Below are 21,711 nucleotides of genomic sequence, written 5' to 3' on the forward strand. Positions count from 1 at the left end.
TCTGCTTTAAAATGAGAATACAGGGAAGGTAGCAGTTCTGGTTTCTGGGACAGAAAAGCAGCAGATGCCAGTACTGGATACAGCTTGAATCCATTAATTCTAGACTATGTGTGGAGAGAGAAATAACAGCAAGAGCCTGATGTTTCTGTGAGTGCACTTTCACAAGGACTGTTGTACTTGCTTATCCGTTACTTTCCATTTGAGAAAGGTTTCATTTGAAGATTTCAACGAGAATTGAGGCTGGGACAATGGTACTCTGCTGCAATGCAAGGTTTGTTTCTTCCATGTGTATCAAAGTTCTGCAGTAAAGACAACAATGACTGGTTTTTAATACTCCTTGATTGCTCTTGCTCCACCCCTAGTTACTGACTCATTCTGTTGCTAGGGAATGGAGACATTAGTTTTGTCTTATCTCTCCTTGTCTTGCCACAGCATTTAGCACAACTTCTTTGTTTTGTGTTTATACATGGTTGGATCAGCAGTTGAAACAAGCTCTGTTACAATTTAAATTTTCCATGCATCAACACACAAATGTTTGTGTTTAGAATATACTTTTCTAAATGTAGTGAATATCTGATTTAGTTATCAACCTATTGTGCTCAAAATTATTTTAATTTTGGTACTGCAGTTGGTGATACCTCTCAGACATTGTCCAGATTATCTTTCAAGCTACAGATAGTTTATTCAAATACATATCGATATTATTAAGACTGATATTACCAACACATTTACTAATGAAGTTATTAATCTGCAGAATTTTAGATGCTTCTCCCCAATCATTAACAAAATACATATGATTGAACTGCATTGTCCTGCAGTGTTCTTAAGCATGGTTGGCAACCTCAGTGTATTAACCAACTACTTAACCAAATAAATACTTGAACATTTAATATTGCAGTATTCTCACCAGACAACTGTGGAAACTTCACAGTTACAACTTAAAGCTTCAGTCTGAACTTAGCTTTTTTTTCAGGGTGTGTCCAGACCAGCAATTTTTGTACTTTCCTCTATTGAAAATCAGATGAGGAAGTGTTCTGACACAGCTCCACTTCCTGAGTTTTGTGCAAACTGCTGAATAATTAAAGAAAGATGAGAACATGATTACCTTTTTGTTACTGTTGTCAATCAGTTTGCCATTCTCACCCTTTGGTTTAGAGAAGATGTATGCACAATGCTACATCAGCGGCACCTGTCACCTCTGAGACAAACAAGGATATATAAAAACGTTCATAGTTATTAGTTCTGTGATGAGGCAAAGGCCAATTTTTCTGTCTGTGTTGTACAGAACATTTCTGGAAGATGGTTGCATCCAGTGAGAAACAGCCTTCTAACAGCAAACACCAAAATTAGCCAGTAGTAAAAGAAAGGCATTACGCATATACTCAGAGGCATTCTATTATGTACATGTAGTACAGATCTTGCATTTCCTGGTGGAGGCTTGCTTTCAACGTTAAGCTAGAGAGGTGTTACCTTGCAATTGTGGGTCAGGATATCATTTAAACCAGGGGTAGGGAACCTGTGGCTCTCCAGATGTTCAGGAACTACAATTCCCATCAGCCTCTGTCAGCATGGCCAATTGGCCATGCTGGTAGGGGCTGATGGGAATTGTAGTTCCTGAACATCTGGAGAGCCGCAGGTTCCCTACCCCTGGTAAACCATACTGCAACAGGTACAAAGCATGTCTTTATTAACTGGGAATGCTAGCTACCCATAACTGGGAATGCTAGCTAGACATATTGTGAGACAGCCCACCTTAACCGAGATACTATAGTCCTATCAGCATTCCCACGAGTAGAGCTTTTCAGCCTGTTTAAATTAGTCATGAAATAGGATTGCCAACCTCGAGATGGTAGCTTGGAGAGCTCCCATCATTACAACTTATCTCCAGGTGATTGAGGTCACTTCACCTGGCGGGGAAAAAACGGTTGCTGCGAAAGGTTGCTTCTACTCCACCGAAATCCCTCCCCAACCCTCCACCTCCTCAGGCTCCACCCCAAAATCAGCAGGTAGCTCCCACCCCGGGGTTGCCAACCCTAAAAACAAGGGGGGTGGCTCAAATTACGCTCTCTTCAATCACCCCCACGTGCCTCCCCCCAAAAAATCGCAAAGACGAATTTCCAGACGCTCCACAGAGACTGAGGTCTGTTGCTGATTTCTGACAGACGCCGAATGCGGAAGCGGAGGCCGCTCGAGTGAGAAAGGCGCGAGGCGCCGAGAAAACTTAGGCCTCGCTCGATCGCTCTTCCCCGCCCTCCCTCAAGAGGTTGGTACACGACAGGAGAGCCTCGGCCCTCCCACCGATCTCTGCCCGCCTCAGACCGGAGTTCACACATCTTGTGGGTTATGTGGGGACGGTGAGCCGTTCGTGTGAGCAGCAGGCTTGCGCTGAGGGGCGAGGGGGCCTCGACGCCGGCCTCTGTCGAAGGAGGGAGAGTGGGAAGGGAAGAGATTTCCGCGGTGTGCTGCACGGTGTTGTGTCTGTGGGAGGACTGCCGTTATAAGGAAAAGAGTAGGCCCGGGCTGTGTAAGCTGGCGAGGTCGCCCTCTCAGACCTGGGTGCTCAGAGCTTAGAAATATTATGTTTCTCTCACGTTGAAGGCCCTTGTAGAAGTTCCTAGAATTATTCATGGACAACACACGCTTCTAATTCAGAATTAAACACTAACGCCTTAAATTGAATAAACGACACTAAGAAGTGCATCACAGCACTGGAATTCGTTTGTTCTAATCTGTTACTAAGGCAGCCTCTTTTGCTGTCCCAGAGGCGCTGCTGCATTCAGCTGGGAGTCGCTGAAAGAGTTATAAGCTCTGGGGTTGCAATATTGGGGTCCGCATTCATAAGGGATACATTCCAGTCTAAAAAGGGTCTGCTGTGAAAATGTTTCAGTAAGACACATTGTTCGGCGGGTTTTTCAGACCCTGTCCCAAAGCAGTTGTTTGAAGTGCATCACCAGGATGTTTATGGATAAATTCTGATGGAATAGCGAAAATGCCGTCTGGTATAACTGTAATATGATAAAATGTATAAATTTTAAAATGTCTGCATACCCTGAGTCCACTGCATTTGGGTAGTTTCTCTTCCTGAACAACTTAATGTTTAATTAGCTGTTGACCATTCAGATTAGCTGCCTGTGATTGTTACAGAATCATTGTTGATTATATGCCAGAGACATTGTCTAAGTTTTGATGCTGTGGCCAATGCACTTTATACCAATGGTCTCCCTTTTCTTCAACCCCTCATAAGTATTTCCTCGTTCACAGTAACCAGAGCTTTCCATATCTGAGTTGCACAAGCTTACCGTAGCTTACTTCCAAACCAAGCCACAATTTAAATGGTCAACTATAACCTCTCAGTTCAGATGTCATGGCAAACTGCGATTAACCAAAAAAATGCAGGAGGGAATTGTAATGCAAGAAAGGAGGAGGTAGGGCATGTTTTGAAAAGCCAGAGCATGGCTTGGTCATGACGACTACATTCTATTTCTGGTCTTGTGTCAGGGTTATTTGCCCTTTCATATTATTAATAGCAGACTGGATTTATACATAGACACACACGTTTACTTAGTGCGTAATGGATATGTGTCAGAGTTCATCTTTTCTTGGTGTGCCATTTGAAATGCCTTGACTCAGAGAGTTTCTTAAACTTTGTTTAGAGCAGGTTACAAGCAGCCCTGAAAAAGAATTTGAACCCATCCTTCAATGGCAGAGAACAGAGAATCCCATTAGTTCCCTGTGCTGCTGAAGGTTTCTTAATGTTCATCGTTGGCGTTTGTTCAAGACAGAATGCAAAGTTTGATAAACAATTGCTATGATTCATAAGGACAGTTCTAAGGAGTAGATTCAGAGAATTTCATATGGATCTAACTGAATGTAAGAACCATTGGGGTTTTGGTAGAACATGAGCTGGTAGACAAATGACCATTTCCTTTTTCTTTCCAAAAAGCTAGGATAACATGAACCTCAGACATAATGCATGGAATTAGATTGGTGACTGATCTTGCCGCAACCTAGTCTTGTCCAAAAGCAGAAGCTGATTGTGAAACTAAGATTGAGTTTGGAAAAAAACTTGATGAAAAAGAGGAAATTGAATGACACATGCAAAGGACATGATGACTGCTGAGTAAGCAGCAAGGTACAAAACAGGGCTAGTAGTTGGCTGGTTACTCACAAATGGAATAATAGGCTATGAGGGGTCATTTGTGTTGGAATGAAAGACGACATACTGTGTACAGATGCAATGCAGATTTTATAACCAGTCTTTCCTTCTCATTACTAGATGAAGGTAATAAAACATTCTGAGGAGGTCCTGAAGGTAGCCCTGATCTCCAAGGACACACAGCTTGTGAGGCTTTATGACAAATTTGAGTCTAAGGAGAAGCATTTATTCAATGAAGCATTTCAACCAGACAGCATTTTGTTCAAGCCCATCACGCTTCATTCTGATTCGGATTGGATCTCCTCGCACCCAGAGCCCACCCAAGATTTTGCACAGTTTTATCATGACCCTTGCAGAAGTATACCATCTCCCCAGAAGAGTCACATTTATATCAAACCCATTGGTAATGCCTACCTGACCAACTGAAGAAATCAGATTTGTTATTGATAAAGTGTTCAGACCAAGTTATACAAATCCTTAACAAGTCTCATTCTTGAAATGCACAATTTTAAAAATGGGTCTTGTTGCATTTTCTTTGGCTTGGGGAGCCAGCCTGAAAATGTTGGAACCAGACTAATTTTTCAGACTTCAGGGTTTTGTATATGAATGACCACATTTTTGAAATCGTTGCTACCATGACAGCTAAACTTGGCTTTACTGTTTCTTGTGATTTTATTAAAGCTATGGCAAAAGAATTTTTGTATATAAATAAATACCGGAGTAGCCCTGGTTGTCAACACCACAACTAAATTCTAATCTCTAACCCTCTTCACAATTTCTCATAATTTCATTATTACTTTGTAAACTCCATATAATTGAATATTGGAGCCAGTATAAGAAGCAACTGGTTAATAAGTAAATTTATCTACTACCAACGAAGGATATAAAGTTAAGAAATAAAGCAACAAGTATATAAAGCAACAAATAAAGCATGCACATGTGTTTTTATGTCATACAAAACTGATGAGAAGTGATTTGTGCTTATGATGATCTCTGAGAACCACTACAGTGAAATCATAGCTAAAAATATTAGGCACAATGGCAATTGGCACTTGAAATTTGTCAAGACCTGCATCTGAGACAGTTAAGGTTTTATCCACCCAACTTTTTCACACTGATTTGTATTTTTAAGATTCTTTGTATCTCTGCCTCATAGGTTATAGGGCATATTTTAAGGTGCACACTCAGTTCAAGCAAGGCATCTGCCAAATCTGTTGGTTCTTCTTACCAGTACCTGCTTGAACACTGTGTGATCTAAAACGCACACGTTCTTCTGCAGATTGCAGAGGAAGATTAGTGGTGCTGCCGGGCATGCTTTAAAATTTTATTTGAGTAGTTTGATAAATTTTATGGAGCAAATGGTTCAGCATTATCTTAAAGCATTTTCATAACTCCCTGTCTTCATAATCCCCTGAACTGTCTTCGGCAGGTTCTTTTGGAGATTCTAGAGTCAGTACAGATGTCTACATGAGATGGCTGAAGGATTACTGTGAAGCCTTTTACAGTGGCCTGACTGTAAGAATCTTGGGGCCAGAACCAGTTTCGCAAACAAATTGTGCTTTTCGAGTCAATGAATACACACACAATCTACAGATCCATGCAGGTACTAAGAATAAATAAAACACAGCTAGACTGGACATTTTTTCATGACTTGAATCAATTTTGACAATTATGCTTGATAAATCTAAGCAGTTTTAGAGAGGTAATATGGCAGAAGAAAGAATGGGTGTGCATATTATATTTTATCTGATCAGAAGACACATTTTTAAAAGTATCTTGTGTTATTTTTCAAAATCTGGTAGCCTTTATGTCAGTTTCATGATTTGGAGCCTTTGGGACTGAATACCCTGCTATCCTGTTGTTTGACTCTTGATAATAAAGAAAGAATTGATGTTAGCATTTCAACCTTATGGATGTTGGCAAAGAACATCAATTCTACCAGTGCAAGATAGATTATATCCTAAATGGACACTTTCTAGGATTATACTCCGTGTTGCTTGTTCCTGATCTACCATATATATGTTAATTTATCAGTCACTGTGCCTTTAAAAGCAGCTGGGTGTATATAAGCTGGCAGGACAGGAAATCCTGTTGATTTCTGTGCTGTCAAAAGTTTCACTTGCTAGCATATAAAGCTAAAAGGCACACATAATTTTCATTTTATAACAATATTACCCTTTGCCCTCTAGATACTGTTTATCCATCTCATCATGTTCCTGGTTCCTGTTCTTTGTGTTTGTATACATATAGCATGTGTATTAGGGATGGTATAGTAATTTGGTGTATGTTGTTTATACAGGGCACCTCTTGAAATACTTAAAGAAAAAAAAGCCTAAGGACGCTTTTTGCATTGTAGGAATAACAATGATAGATCTTTATCCAAGAGACTCTTGGAATTTTGTCTTCGGACAAGCCTCTTTATCTGAAGGTATGTCAATGTTTACTACTCCGTGTTTAGGCCAATGAGACATGTGGCTGGATACTTTTGATACTATGATAAACTTCTATTCCTAGCATGAGGCAACCCTAAGATTGCTCATGAGGAAAATATTACTTCGGCCACTCTGAAAATGCTCTCACTGTGGACTGGGAAAATGACCATTTTTAAATTTGTCAGGTCAGAGCTCAGAGAAAATTTGTTTTGTGAGTTTGAAGTAGAAATTGACTGCACAGCAATGATTGACAGTTCTGTGATAGCTCAAACTCAAATCTTTCTCTTTCACACCATTTCCCCCCACTCTTAGAGTAATTTGTCAGCCTTCATAGTAAGGCACATAAAACAAAAGGGCTGCTTTAAAAATCAAGCACTTTGGAACATAGATATATTTTATGTATGTGAAACATAAGTAATGCCTTTTAAAAATGTGAACTAAAAGCACCTTGGAGAGAGGAGCAAAACTGACAAATAAATCAGTGTTCAATTCATGAATAAGTACCTCTGTTATTTGTATTGTGAAAGTAAAAGCAAAGAATACTGGTCTGGCAACGTATTGGAACTCCTGTTTGTGTGGTTATTTGTATGCAGCTTAATTTATTCTATTCAACCTCTCCCAGTTGTTCTAGAAGGACTGTTGTGTGTGTTGCAGCAAAATAATGTTACTGCTTCATGCAGTGAAGATCTTCAGGTGGGCAGATGTTTGTGTTCTCAAGATCTTTATTTGTGGGAGCTACTGTACACTTGTTGACCACAAGGGGTCGGTAATAGCACATTTGAAGTATTTCTGGAAAGTAGATATCATAAACCTAGCACTCTTTAGGACTGCATTTAAACTTTATAAGTTACAGTTTATTTACTGTACAAACAAAGCTGAAATCCTTGGGCTTATGCATTTTCTGTGCCTTCAGAAGCGATGCAGAGATAGAAAAGTTTTTAAAGCAGGAAATGGACAAACTATCTGGTGTTTGCTGCAGTGTCCGTATTTGGGTGTTGTAAATTTGTTTCTCATTTACAAATAAGGGTTCCAAATCATAATTTATGCATATAACCATTACTATTACCAGTATGCATCATAATTTAATTTCATATTTGTATCTTGGGGTTTCTCCCAGGAGTTCAGGGCAGTGTATAAGAACATAAGAACATAAGAACAAGCCAGCTGGATCAGACCAAAGTCCATCTAGTCCAGCTCTCTGCTACTCGCAGTGGCCCACCAGGTGCCTTTGGGAGCTCACATGTAGGATGTGAACGCAATGGCCTTCTGCGGCTGTTGCTCCCGATCACCTGGTCTGTTAAGGCATTTGCAATCTCAGATCAAGGAGGATCAAGATTGGTAGCCATAAATCGACTTCTCCTCCATAAATCTGTCCAAGCCCCTTTTAAAGCTATCCAGGTTAGTGGCCATCACCACCTCCTGTGGCAGCATATTCCAAACACCAATCACCAATGAAGAAGTGTTTCCTTTTATTAGTCCTAATTCTTCCCCCCAGCATTTTCAATGAATGCCCCCTGGTTCTAGTATTGTGAGAAAGAGAGAAAAATTTCTCTCTGTCAACATTTTCACCCCATGCATAATTTTGTAGACTTCAATCATATCCCCCCTCAGCCGCCTCCTCTCCAAACTAAAGAGTCCCAAACGCTGCAGCCTCTCCTCATAGGGAAGGTGCTCCAGTCCCTCAATCATCCCTGTTGCCCTTCTCTGCACTTTTTCTATCTCCTCAATATCCTTTTTGAGATGCGGCGACCAGAACTGGACACAGTACTCCAAGTGCGGTCGCACCACTGCTTTATATAAGGGCATGACAATCTTTGCAGTTTTATTATCAATTCCTTTTCTAATGATCCCCAGCATAGAGTTTGCCTTTTTTACAGCTGCCATGCATTGAGTTGACATTCCCATGGAACTATCAACTAAGACGCCTAAATCCCTTTCCTGGTCTGTGACTGATAGCACTGACCCCTGTAGCGTGTATGTGAAGTTTGGATTTTTTGCCCCTATGTGCATCACTTTACATTTTGCTACATTGAACTGCATTTGCCATTTCTGGGCCCACTCACCTAATTCATCAAGTTCCGCTTGGAGCTCTTCGCAATCCTTTGTGGTTCTCACCACCCTACATAATTTGGTATCATCTGCAAACTTGGCCACCACGCTACCCACCCCTACTTCCAGGTCATTTATGAATAGGTTAAAGAGCACTGGTCCCAAAACGGATCCTTGGGGGACACCACTCCCGACATCTCTCCATTGTGAGAACTTCCCATTTACACCCACTCTTTGTTTCCTGTTTCTCAACCAGTTTTTAATCCATAGGAGGACTTCCCCTCTTATTCCTTCATTGCTGAGTTTTCTCAACAGTCTCTGGTGAGGAACTTTGTCAAAAGCCTTTTGGAAATCCAAGTAGACAATGTCCACTGGTTCCCCCTTATCCACATGTCTGTTTACACCCTCAAAGAACTCTAGTAAGACAGGATTTGCCTCTGCAAAAGCCATGCTGACTCTTTCTCAGCAGGTCTTGCTTTTCTACATGTTTAATAATTTTATCTTTAATGATAGATTCTACTAATTTACCAGGAACAGATGTCAAACTGACTGGCCTGTAATTTCCCGGGTCCCCCCTAGATCCTTTCTTAAAGATTGGTGTGACATTGGCCATCTTCCAGTCTTCAGGGATGGAGGCTGATTTCAGGGATAAGTTGCATATTAAAGTGAGAAGATCAGCAATTTCATGCTTGAGCTCTTTAAAAACTCTTGGGTGAATGCAATCTGGGCCAGGGGATTTGGTAACATTTAGTTTATCAATGGCTGCCAGAACTTCTTCCTTGTCTACCACTATCTTCGCTGGTTCCTCGGATTCGCCTCCTAAGAAGCTTGGTTCAGGTGCAGGAATGTTCCTCACCTCCTCTTGGGTGAAGACAGATGCAAAGAATTCATTCAGCTTCTCTGCAATCTCCCTGCCATCTTTTAGCACACCCTTTGTTCCTTTGTCATCTAACGGGCCTACCGCTTCCCTTGCTGGCTTCCTGCTTTTGATGTACTTGAAGAACTGTTTGTTGCTGGTCTTGATGTTCAGGGCCATGCGTTCCTCATAATCCTTTTTTGCCTCCCTTACAGCTAACTTGCTTCTCTTTTGCCACCATTTGTGTTCCCTCTCATATTCTTCATCAGCCAAACTGGACTTCCATTTTCTAAAAGACATTTTCTTTTTTCTGATAATTTCCTCAACCTCTCTTGTTAACCATGGTGGCTTTCTTTTGGACTGGGTGCTGCCTTTTCTAACCTGTGGAACACATTCCAGCTGAGCTTTTATTACTGTGTTTTTAAATAACCTCCAAGCATCCTGGACAGTTTTGACTCTCTTGATTTTCCCTTTCAGCTTCCTGCGCACTATCCCCCTCATCTTTGAGAAATTTCCCTGTCTGAAGGCGAATGTAACTACATTAGTAGTTGCCACTTGTTCGCATGCTGAGATACTGAATCTGACAGTATTGTGGTCGCTGTTCCCTATCGGCTCAACAACACTGACTTCCTGCACCAGGTCCTGGGTCCCACATAGAATTAGATCTAGGATCACCTCTCCCCTGGTTGGTTCCACAACCATCTGCTCTAAGCCATATATACAGTATACATATTTTATCCTCACAACAACCTAATGAAGTAGCTAGAAAGAAATATGTGTTCTGCAGTCATTTTCTTTTCCTGTTCAGAAATGAGAATTGTCAGGTGGTGTCTCTAACTTTCTAGAAAGGGAGGCAAGATGAGAATAGATAAACTGCATCATTCATCTGGAAAGTGTAGATTTAACACCCTGCTTGTTTTTTTGCTACTGCTGTGTCATTGGTGTTTCTGTGCAGTTCTAATCTGATTTCCTTTTCCTTCATTAAGGAATAGGGATCTTCAGCTTTGCAAGGTATGACAGTGACTTTTACAGTGTAAACTACAAAGGCAAGTTGAAGGCCACAAAGAAACTTTCTCCTACCAACTATTCTGTTTTTGATGATTATTATACTCCTGAAGTAACAAGTATTCTGCTTCTGAGATCCTGCAAAGTGAGCAAGGGGTGGCATGCAAGGGAGGGGAGGGGGCCCGACATCTGGACATGCCCCACCCACCCTAGCGGAGGAAAGGGAAGGGAGGGGTGACATGCAAGGGAGGGGAGGGAGTGAGGGATGGCATGCAAGGAAGGGGAGGGGGCCCGGCATCTGGACATGGCCCGCCCACCCTAGCAGAGGGAGGGGAAGGGAAGGTGTGCTGGTCCCAAACTATATAGGTCTTTAAAGCTCCACACCAGCACCTTGAATTGTGCCCAGAAGCAAATTGGAAGCCAGTGCAGATGGGCCAAGACTGGAATGATATGGTTCCTACGACCCATTCTAGTCAACATTCTGTTCCAATTGAAGTTTCCAAACACTTTTCAATGGCAGCCCTCATAGAATACTAATTAACCAAGACATGTATCACAATAGCCAGATCATTTCTGCTCAGGAAAGGCAGCAGTTGGCTAACCAGTTGAAGTTGATCAAAGACCTTCCTGACCTTAGTTGCCACTTGCTTATCTAGTATTAGGCCTCGGTCCAAGAGTACCTCCAAACTATGGAGCTATTCCTTCAAGGAGAGTGCAACACCATTTATAACAAGTGATACCTTAAATCCCAGGTCAGACACTTTATTCTTCAGTAGCACTTCCATCTTGTTGTGATTAAATTTCCATCTTGTCGTGGTTAAACTTCTATCCTCTCCAAACAGCTTCCAGACATTGGTTCAGGATTTCTACTGCCTTCCTGGGATCAGTTTGAAGTGTGAGAGAGTGCTGAGTGTCATCCACGTATTGGTGACAGTCTAGCTCAAATCTAGTTTCAGTAGATGGTGAAAAGCATAGAGCAAAAGATGGAGCTTTGCAAGACCTCACAAATTAGCAGCCAAGGGGCAGATTATCAGTCTCTCAGCACCATTCTGAAACCAACCCTTACTGTAGGATGGGAACCTCTGCAAAATAGTGTCTCTCAGTCCCAGCATATAAAGGATAAAGGCATCCTGAAGAATTCCACGCTCAATGATATCAAAAGTCACTGAGAAATCGAGGAGAATCAACAGACTCCCTGGTACACAATGTGGCTACTGCCAGTCCAGGTGGACCGGACCTATTTTCATTTCTTATTTTGGTCATATCTGTATTTCAGACTCTGACACATGAGATTGGGCACATTTTTGGGCTCCATCACTGCCAGTGGTTGCAGTGTGTCATGCAGGGGTCCAATCACCTGGAAGAATCGGATCGACGTCCATTGGATCTTTGTCCCATTTGTTTGCGCAAGTTGCAGTCTGCCCTTGGCTTCAATATTACAGAAAGATACAAGGTACAAAGAGATTATGATTTGCAGCGGATTACCTTGCCATTCAGAGTTGTCTATGCAGCCTTCTGATCTCACATCTTTTACTGAATATTAGAACTAAGTGTGGGATAAAAAATGAGTACGCAGATTGCACAAGCAGCATGGGAACTAGAGTAACACCAGAAATATAGCTTCTCCGATGTAGTCCTGAGCACACAGAGATGTCGTCGTGATAATTTAACAAGAAGCAATAGAGCCCATCAAAAAAGCACAAAGGAGTGTACTGAAATTTTGTTTGGATTATTTTATTAATTGAACATTTTGTAACATTTATTGATCAAACATTTATTGATTGAGCATTTTGTAACATTACCTTGTAACGTTATGTCACATGTTTACAGTTATTGTATTTATATTCATCTAGGATGCTAGCCTAGATGGACCACTGGTCTGATCCAGCATGGCTATTCTCATGTGAAATTACACTGATTTCAATAGAACACATATTCCCATTTATAACTTCTTTGGTCATCCATTTAACTGAAATGAAATTACCTCTTTCCCAAGGTACCTTTCCTCTCAGATTTCAGGCAGGGTGGGCACATGGAAGCACATTGTAGGTTTTTTTTTTCTATCTGTCCCTTAGCATCACCAGGATCATGTTAGGGGAAAGGGTGGACAAAAGTGGCCTAGTTTTTAAATGAGGTAAATCCTGTGCTCTTTTTCACACCTTATCTTGCCATGGTCTATTGATTGAAGTATTTGGTTTTCTCCAAACAAGCCCATAGGCTCCTTAGTGGGTACTGGGAAGTTAAGTCAAGTTAGGCATGGGCTTGAAGAAACGGAACCTAGTGCAGAATTCACATGGACACATGCACAATTGAGGAAAACATACATAGAAACAGCTATTATAGATGTTGCTGTGAACTTGGGGTAAGTGTTCTGGTCGAACTGCATAAACATAGCACAGGCCAGAAAATGGAAATCAAATGCAGAAAGTAGCCTCAATCATTGTGTTTTTCTCAAGTCCCATCTAATTGCATAAATCTCTGATGCCTCAGAGAGACAAGAAGAGATGGGGTACTTTTTAACCGAGTAGGCCATATTAACATTGCTCGTGGATCTGCACCTGGAATATGTTATGATATAAAAGTTTCCTTATTGCTAAATCCCTATGACTCCTTAAACAACATTGTACAAATTTATGGAATTTGCTTCACAATCCTATGGTTTGCAGTCCACAACTCTCCTAGATCATGACACAGAATATCCTGAAGGCTCTGCTTATTACAGACAGAAGTATTAATTATTGTGAATTTCTCAAGGTCCTGTTGTATTTTAAACACAATTCACTCTTTATATGGGAATATCTCCACAAATCTACCACACACAGAATGGATAAATGTTTCTTTGTACTGATTTCTGCCAGTTTTCTATGATGCAAAAATGGCTATAGTTTATTTTTCTTCCTCTTATGCTGTATGTTGTACTCAAAAGCCAAGAAATAAAAATGTCAAAAAGCCAAATCCTCTGAAGAACTGTGATTTGAAATATGCATAAAAGAAGTCATTGTTGGTCGAGAATCATGGTCCCATGCCAAGCTAGTTTATTTATGTTATTTTTTTAATGCTTCATGCCCTTTGAAATAGGATTGTTAATCAAGGTTTGCATTTCTTCTAGGCACTGAAAAGATGGATGGAGGAAGAATCTAATGGAACAGAAGCTGAACTCAGCAGTGAAGCCCAGCTGGGCTTCCAGAAACCTGTGGAAGCATTTAAAGAAAGCTATGACTGGATTGTGAAATGCCTAGAGGTTTTGCAAAAGTAAAATCCATAGGTATATGAAATAGTACCAAAGGGGATTATCATATTTGCATGGTTGACACTACTGCTAAAGCATCATGATGACACATTTATTATCTATTTTATAAGTTAAAATCTAAATACCTTGCAAAATTTGTAGTGACCTGTTGATTTTCTGAATAGAATGTCATGTATCCCAAATTTTGGAGCATCAACCATTGTTCCAATCATTGGATGCAGCCTCATACAGTATGATTGGTTGTTCCTATTTCAAAATATATAAGCTACATAGACTGAATGGTAGAGAGCCACACATGCTTATATTTGAGATTTTGATTTTGCAGCCTTACCATTATTTATCAGAAGCACAGTTGTGTATCATTTTCTAAGCCTTCTAAAATAAGCTGCAGCAACTGAAAATACAAATGTATTCTATTGGTGAATTATTAATATATACACATACTAAGAAAACAAATTCTGTACTATTTTTATAGATTATTCAACCGTTACTTGGTGTATGAGATACTTGGGACATAATATTGCTAGTCATAGAAAAGGGAAGGCATCCTGCCACAACTTTGGGGATGGGGCGGTCTATAAATCGAATAAATAAATAAATAAATAATAAACCATGTCTATTTATATTAAAAATTATATCCTATACCCAAAGTACAATGAACAATTTTCTTGAAATCAACAATACAATTCATAGCTTAGTTTAAATAAAATGTACAATAAAAAACCACAGCATAAAATCAGTGACTGTAAGACCATAATTAAATATTTCAGTAGTCATGTTTATGCAATCTAAGGGCAAAACCAAAAATAAGAATATTGTCATGGCAAAAGCTCAACAAGCTTCAGGCAGCGATACGAATATGGTGAGGGAGTTCTTCAGTAAGGCACAGAGAGGGCGCTGTTTCTGGTTGCCATTAGCTTAACCTCTGAAAGTGGCAGAGACATCTGAAAAGGAACTCCACTAACAGACATGGGAAGGGGTGCCCTTATTCCAAGCAGTTCAGGGGTTTGACTGGGAGCTGGGATAGTTTTTTCCAGCACTAGCAAGATCTGTTCCATATAATTTTTTACAACAGCAGTATCACAAGTGTTCAGAACCACTTGTGGGGTTTGAACAGTCTTCAGAGATATCTCCACACTAAGTACTTTACAGCAGTCTAACCTGAATGGGATTTGAGTGTGGATAACTGTGGTCAGGGTTTTGCTTGTTAGAATATTTCTGTGATGTCTTTTTCTATAAAGAATAACCAATAGGGTTGGGTCATCCAGAGAGGAGTGAGATCACTAGAGTACAGTGATCCCAGTTAACCATCCCAAACTACTAATCCAGAAGAATACCATGATTGGCGGTATCAAAAATTTCTTAGAGGTCTGTCAGAAATGGCCTTGGCCAGCTAATCCTGACAGACTCTGTTTACGATTGGACTGTAAACTCTTTAACGGCTAATTATATAAAATCCATTAAATAGAAATATATTTTCATTCTACCTTACCTTTTATTTTGAAAGATCAAAAGAAACATAAGGTAACTACTGTAACACCCAAAAAAAGCTACTGCTCTGTGTTACAGAATGAAAAAGAAAATACTGAATGTGGCCTTTCCTTATGTAATATATCACACCCAAATATCTGAATAAAATCTGCAAGTATGGCCTTAATTTTCAGCCCCACCAATTAAAATTGGTTCTTGTTGACTAATCAGCTAAAGTTTTTTGAGTACAGAACATTGCCAATCCATGACCACAAATTTCAACTCAAAACAAATCTCAACACCAAGAATTCCAGTTCTGAAAATGATTACATATGAGGTCCAAGTTGTATTTGCAGATTGGAATTACTTTTACTCTGTCTTTTCCAAAAGAACTTGGAATTGCTGTAAATTTACGAAATCTCCATTTTTTTTAAAAAAGGCAAAAATTATTAATAGGTGTGAGGCATTTAATTTCCTGTTGTGTGCGAGAGTTTTTAATTGAAATTGGGGGCCAGTTATATTTCCATTTCTGTGAACGATGTAATTAACATTTTCCTACTGTGCATCATTTTCAGGGTTAATTTTTGTTGCTTACAGAACTGTAGGTGCCCTACATCGGAACTTTGCATCCTGTTCATTATCATGTTTCTGTTATAAAAGTTTAAATCAGTCTGTTATTAGAATGAGAGAATGATATGTCTGCACAGCTTTACAACAGTCTAAATGTTCCTTTTTGTTATGATTCTGAATAGATGAACTATAGAAAGCAGAATATATGTGCCCTGATCTAGATGACCTAAGCTAGCCTGATCTTGTCAAATCTTGGCTGCTAAGCAGAATTGGCCCTGGTTAGTATTTGAATGGAAGTCCACTAAAGAAGTTCAGGGTCACAGGTAATAGCAAACCATCTGTGAATGTCTGTTGCCTTGAAAACCCTACAGGATCACCATAAGTCAGTCTTGACTTCTTGTCACTTGCCACCACCGCAAGAATATATGCATTAAAAAGCTGCCATGCGAAGAGCACAATTACATGTCAAGAGGCAAACTCTTATGGTTGTTGCTGTTCTGGCCTGGTGCAGAAGGGAAGGCAAGGGCTTGAATAATTTATTTGGTTTTGCTTTGACCTTGCCTGGCTAATGTTTTTCTTGGGGATTTCCGGATTCCATCCTCTACAATATAAAAAGGATTCTTGGTTATTTCATTGGCGTCATTACTTCAGGATTACTTCGAACATTTTTAGGATTTGGTTTCCAAAACTGTGATTGTTTATACTTATTTTTTTATTTATACTTTTATTTATTTATATCCCGCCCTTCTCAACAGGGCTCAGGGCGGCAAACAACTTCTCTGTTGTTACATATTTGTCTCACAGGACATTTGTATATCTACCTATTATGTGTGTGTCAAGTATTGTCACGTTGCAGCTGACTTACAGTGACCCCCCAGTGGAGTTTTGTAATGTTTCCATACCTTTATTGACATAAAAAATACCATATACAATTAGTCAACCATTATGCTTATCACAATATAACTATATAACAATATTAATTATACAGTAATATTGGTTAACATCACCATGAAAAGAGAAAAGGAACATAATCCATAAACAACAGAAGTCCAGAGTTCTCAACTTCAGTTACCTTCACCTAGTTTCTACAATCTATCTAACTATAACATTTATACATTTATTTATTTATTTATTTATTTATTTATTTCCTGCCCTATCCAACTACAATAAAATTCCTATAATCTTATACTATGTAATCTATCCATTCTTTCCATTACAGTTTAAATTCCTTATTAGGTTTACATAAAACATAACCCATCAGTTTAGCCGTTCTAACAAATTCTATGACTTTTACTTGCCATTCTTTTACCGATGGTAGTTTGAAGACTTCCAATTTCTTGCCCAGGTGATTCTTGCTGCTGTAGAAAAAATCTCAGAACAGAACAATATTTTGCTTTTTTTTCATCAATAATTCCTAACAGATACATTTCTGGTTTCATCTCCAACTTATCTCTTAAGATCTTCCCTATGAATCTGTTGCCAAAAAATATTTGTCCTCTAATATGTCCACCTCTGATTATTTAAAGTGCTAACTTCTCCACACTTCCAACATCTGTCGGAACCTGCTGCTATCACATCATCCCTTTCTGATACTCTCAGCACTATGAATGCATGTCTACTAACCATTCTGTTCCAGTAATTTTGGGAGTCACCATTCTTATGATGTGGTTCATTCCTTTGCCAATGTTCTCCTGGCTCCTGGGAATCAGTTCCATGCATGTTGAGAAGAAAGTGGATAATCTCTGAGAAACTGATTTGCAGTAGCGGGTTGGAGCTGGAGGAGCCAACTGCTAGGACTCTGTCTGGGCATGGAAAGGCCTTGGCCATGGAGGACTCTAGAATTGCTCCTATGAAGGACACCCAGTGGGTAAATTCTAGTCTGAACTTTTTGGAGCTGATTCCTAACCAGTATCCCTATCAGATATTCAGTGTCAGTTGGACATGTAATAAGCATTTCACCTTGGAATCTTGTACAATAGACAAGATGTCTTGGTACAGGTAGATCTATGCAGGTAAGCTATCAGCACTGCTATGACCTTGGTGAACACTGTGAGGGTGGTAGCTAGTCCAAATGTTTGGATAGTATATTGCAGAAAGAGGCTGTCACATTTAAATTAAAGGTATTTCTGGATATTGGCCTGATTCTTATGTGGAAATGGGTATCTAATAAGTCTAGCTTCACAAACCATACACCTAGACATAGTAAAGGACGGATGTCTGAAATAGGTAACATTCTGAGCTCTTTGTCTATCAACAAGAAACTTGTTTAGGTTCCCCAGGTCCAGTATCCTCCCCCTTCTTTTCAATCAAGAAGTACCCTGAGTAAAACCTGTGTCTTGCTTGTTTGGAGGTAGTTTTGTAATTGCCTTTTTGCTTAGTAGGGTCTCTACTTCTAGAAATATAAGGGAAAGTTTTGGTGGGTTGAAATGGATGGAGAATGACCTGGAGTACTGAGGAACTCTATGGTGTAGTACTTTGACATGGTTGTTAGGATTCATTGGTCTTGACAAGCAGTGGCATATCTACCTAGGGACAAGGGGTACCCCTTGTCCCCGGGCGCCACTCTTCTGGTCACATGGGGGCGCAAAATTGCCCCCCCCATGTGACCAGGAAGTCCTGCTGCTTCATCGTTTTTGCGTGCCTCAACCTATCCGTGTCAATCGAGGCACGCAAAAACGATGAGGCAGCAGGACTTCCTGCTGCCTCCAAGAATCCTCAACCCCCCCCCGGACTCCCCCCTCCCTTCCTCCCCTCCCCAGTCAGAAGATACTGCAGGCTGCTGACTAGGAGCCCAGCCGGCAGGGGGAGGGCAGGTGGGTACCCTAGACCTTGCCCATGTCCATGGTGACATGGGCGGGGTCAAGGTCAGTGGGGGGTGGAGCCTGGGGGCATCAGGGGGCAGAGTCGGGGGTGGTGGGGCAGAGCCTGGGGGGGCATCCTGGAGACAATTTACCCATGGTGCGCCTGTGTTGACAAGCTTTCTCTCATGTTATGTATCCCTTGAGGGACTGTACAGGCAGTAGAGAACAATGCAGAAACTGTACCTTCTGTTTCCATAAGTATAGCAAATATGTACGTGTGGTATCAGTTGCAATGTTAACCTGCCACTTATATCATGAGCAATACCTAGCAGTGTCATATAGAAGACCATAAGCAATACCCTCAATTACATGGCTGTAAACAATAAACTTATTACTTCTGCCCTTCAGAAACTATCACCAGTGAACATTACAGGGATTCACAATAGCAGTCTACCTCCTCCCCGAAGACTGTGGAAATAAACTGTGGTTGATTTCTAAGATTAGAGTTTAAGACTCTGAAAACCATCTATGACCTGGAAACTTCGTAAACGTAGTGAATGGGAGCATCATTTCTGATTTCAGAAGAGAAAGTTTAACATTTTACTAGGTTTACAATTCAAAGTGTAGGTATGGTCGGAGATGAGTTGTGAAAAAAGTTTTAGAGGTATTTTGATTTTGTGGTTCTTTTTATACCAGTTTGGTAGGGAAGTTATGAACTCAGATCACGCTGAACTAGTTTGGTACACAGTCTAGAATAGGAATTATGATCAGCCAGAAGTTTAAAAGATCATATGTCCTGCTTGTTGCTTTCTTTTCAGTACAGGCTTCTCTGCAGAAAATCTGTTTAAGGCAGAATGTTTGGGGAGAAAAAAGTATTGTTATTGTAATATTGTAACTGATTTTGCCACTGCCAGAGGAGAATGAGAAGGTGTGTGAGCCTAGCAACACAACTTTGAGTTTTCCAACATGGCTTTTAATCACCACTGCTACTTTTCAGAAGTCTCTGATTTGTAAAGAAGTATGTGGGTCTCACTGTCTAAATACCGTAATTTTCATATTCACATAGTGACAGATCTGCTAGTTGGTCAGATCAGATAGGTCCAACTATATTGGTTTCAATGGAGCAACCTGAGACTCCTCAGGAGGAATGTAAGCTGATCTACTCAGAAGTAACTCATTTAATTCAGTGGTGCTTACTCCGAGGAAAAGGCCCTTAGAAATTTAGTTTTCATCCGCGATTGTCATCCATTTTCAACCAGGTAGGGGTCAGGAAAATTCAGGAAGCTTCCGCCCTGCCTCTAGCCCTCGTTCGCTGCTCGGTTACCGTCGCTGAGGGAGGATCCTCGAGGTCGCTTCTTCCACTCTACGTGCGAGCAAAGAGCCGGGGCTTGCATGTGGGACCCAGCCCCCCGAGAAGGGGTGGAGCGTGGCGGGGCTCGCACGGTACCTTAACCTTAATTTGGTTGCAAGCGGCAGTGGCCCAGCGCTTTCCAAGCGGCACAAACCAGTGAGTGAATCAATTATTTTCGCCTGTAGGACAGTTCCCCCCCCCCCTCCTCCTTTATCTTGCGGGTGGGGGTGGGGCAGGTGGTAACCACTGGGTGAACCAATCCAGCTATCCAAATGTAGGAAGGGCTCAGATGCCAGAATGGCCCTAAATCCCAAAGGAGGTGTCGCAGTTTGCGGACTCCCCGAGGTTACTGTTTTGCAACGGATGTGACCGGATTGCGGGGGCGTGCGAGACATCAAAAGATAAAAAGGCATACCTTTTTGTCCTGCTTGTTGCAGCAGATTCTGTCCGATAATAGCAATACACGCTTACTCGGCGCGGCAATAAAAGTTCTTCAAAGTTTAACGGGACCGTAATCACTGCAAGCACTAACTGGAGGGAAGCGGGGGGGGGGGGGCATTCAGTAGTGGCCAATTTGCTACTTGTTCTGCAGTGAAGGGTGCAGGAGGGGAGGGGAGGACGATGGCGTCGTGGAGACCTTGAGCACGGCCTGACAAGGCAGCCATTCTTTTCTCCGGCTGAAGAGTTAGGGACCGAATGCGCCAGGCCCTCCCAGAGGAGGAGCAAACACCGAGAAGGCCGTTCCCGCCAAGTCCTTGGCTTAGTATTCGTTTCCTCCTGCGAGTTGCATTTTTGAGTGGCCTTCAAATGGTAGAGGAGGAGGACGCGCCGGGGCGCATCTGAAAGGGTTCTCTCCGGGGACGGAAGGGAGAGGGTAGCGAATGAAGCCTGGCGCTTGGTCTCCCGCACTTCCGAATGCAGGCTGCCGGATGGAAGACCAGATTCTCGGGGCCGGCTATAGATGTTCTTAATGTGGCAGCTAATCCGTGTTGCAGAGCTGTTTGTTCGCATTGTATCTCCTTTCTCAACAAGAAAGGCATCATTTAAAGGGAAGATACTGCCGCACTAAGTGTGACAGCACTTAATGTGACATTGTCCTTTCTGTTTATTTATAAGTCTGACATTGACTGCAGTGAGGCTTGCTTCTGAGCGATAGACTCTGATCTGGTGAATCAGGTTTGATTCCCCACTCCTGCACATGAAGCCCTTGGGCTGACCTTGGGCTAAACACAGTTCTCTCAGCACTCCCTCAGCCCCACCTACCTCACGAGGAGTCTGCTGTGGGGAAAGGAAGGTGATTGTAAGTTGCTTTGAGATTCCTTAATACCCTGTTTCCCCAAAAATAAGACCTACCCCCAAAATAAGCCCTAGCATGATTTTTTTTTTGGATTTTTGGAGGATGCTTGAAATATAAACCCTACTCCAAAAATAAGCTTTAATTACAGATTCCCTGGTGCAGCTGATCTGGTCACGTGGGGGGTGCAAAATAATGAAAAAAAATCCCCTGAAAATAAGCCCTAACGCATCTTTTGGAGCAAAAAAATAATATAAGACCCTGTCTTATTTGGGGGGGAAAGGGTAGTAGGGAAAACCAGGGTATAAAAACCAACTCTTCTTCTAAAGATGCATAAGAGTAAGCTGTGCACAGATATGGACCATGGATCCTGGAATATGTAACCCACACAACACACTTAAAGCACATTTTATTCCTTTGGTTGGTAGAAGACTAGTAAAGCAAGATGACAATCTGCTTTCTCTAATGTGGAATCTA

General features: G+C 41.2%; 2 protein-coding genes across 16 annotated transcripts in view; both read left to right on the forward strand.

Moving 5' to 3' along the window:
- Positions 1-1,997: 1,997 nt before the first annotated feature.
- On the forward strand, positions 1,998-15,930 carry AMZ2 (archaelysin family metallopeptidase 2). Of its 11 annotated transcripts, none has more exons than XM_048491816.1 (8): positions 1,998-2,263; positions 3,944-4,132; positions 4,277-4,559; positions 5,586-5,759; positions 6,456-6,584; positions 10,480-10,643; positions 11,775-11,951; positions 13,608-15,930. In XM_048491816.1, the coding sequence occupies exons 3-8, from the start codon at positions 4,277-4,279 to the stop codon at positions 13,752-13,754; spliced, it is 1,074 nt and encodes a 357-aa protein (XP_048347773.1). In that variant the 5' UTR covers positions 1,998-2,263; positions 3,944-4,132; the 3' UTR covers positions 13,755-15,930. The 11 variants fall into 11 exon arrangements, with proteins under 11 accessions (XP_048347773.1, XP_048347782.1, XP_048347781.1 ...); XM_048491825.1 differs by having other exon boundaries at positions 3,944-4,120; XM_048491818.1 differs by lacking the exon at positions 1,998-2,263 and adding an exon at positions 2,271-2,367.
- A 3,985-nt stretch (positions 15,931-19,915) lies between these two features.
- Positions 19,916-21,711, forward strand: part of ARSG (arylsulfatase G) — a 99,453-nt gene continuing 97,657 nt past the window's right edge. For all 5 annotated transcript variants that reach the window (XM_048491807.1, XM_048491810.1, XM_048491811.1 and 2 more), the window contains exon 1: positions 19,916-20,096. The gene's annotated coding sequence lies outside the window, so the exon portion shown is untranslated. The remainder of the gene's footprint in view (positions 20,097-21,711) is intronic.

This window comes from Sphaerodactylus townsendi, linkage group LG03 (genome assembly GCF_021028975.2).
Source record: "Sphaerodactylus townsendi isolate TG3544 linkage group LG03, MPM_Stown_v2.3, whole genome shotgun sequence".
Taxonomy (NCBI): Eukaryota; Metazoa; Chordata; class Lepidosauria; order Squamata; family Sphaerodactylidae; genus Sphaerodactylus; species Sphaerodactylus townsendi.

Excerpts from the sequence above, each read along its gene's own strand:
- AMZ2 (XM_048491816.1), top strand. The coding sequence starts at position 4,277 with ATGAAGGTAATAAAACATTCTGAGGAGGTCCTGAAGGTAGCCCTGATC. Across the intron at positions 4,560-5,585 it reads CATTTATATCAAACCCATTG|GTTCTTTTGGAGATTCTAGA; the intron begins GTAATGCCTACC and ends TGTCTTCGGCAG. Across the intron at positions 5,760-6,455 it reads CAATCTACAGATCCATGCAG|GGCACCTCTTGAAATACTTA; the intron begins GTACTAAGAATA and ends TTGTTTATACAG.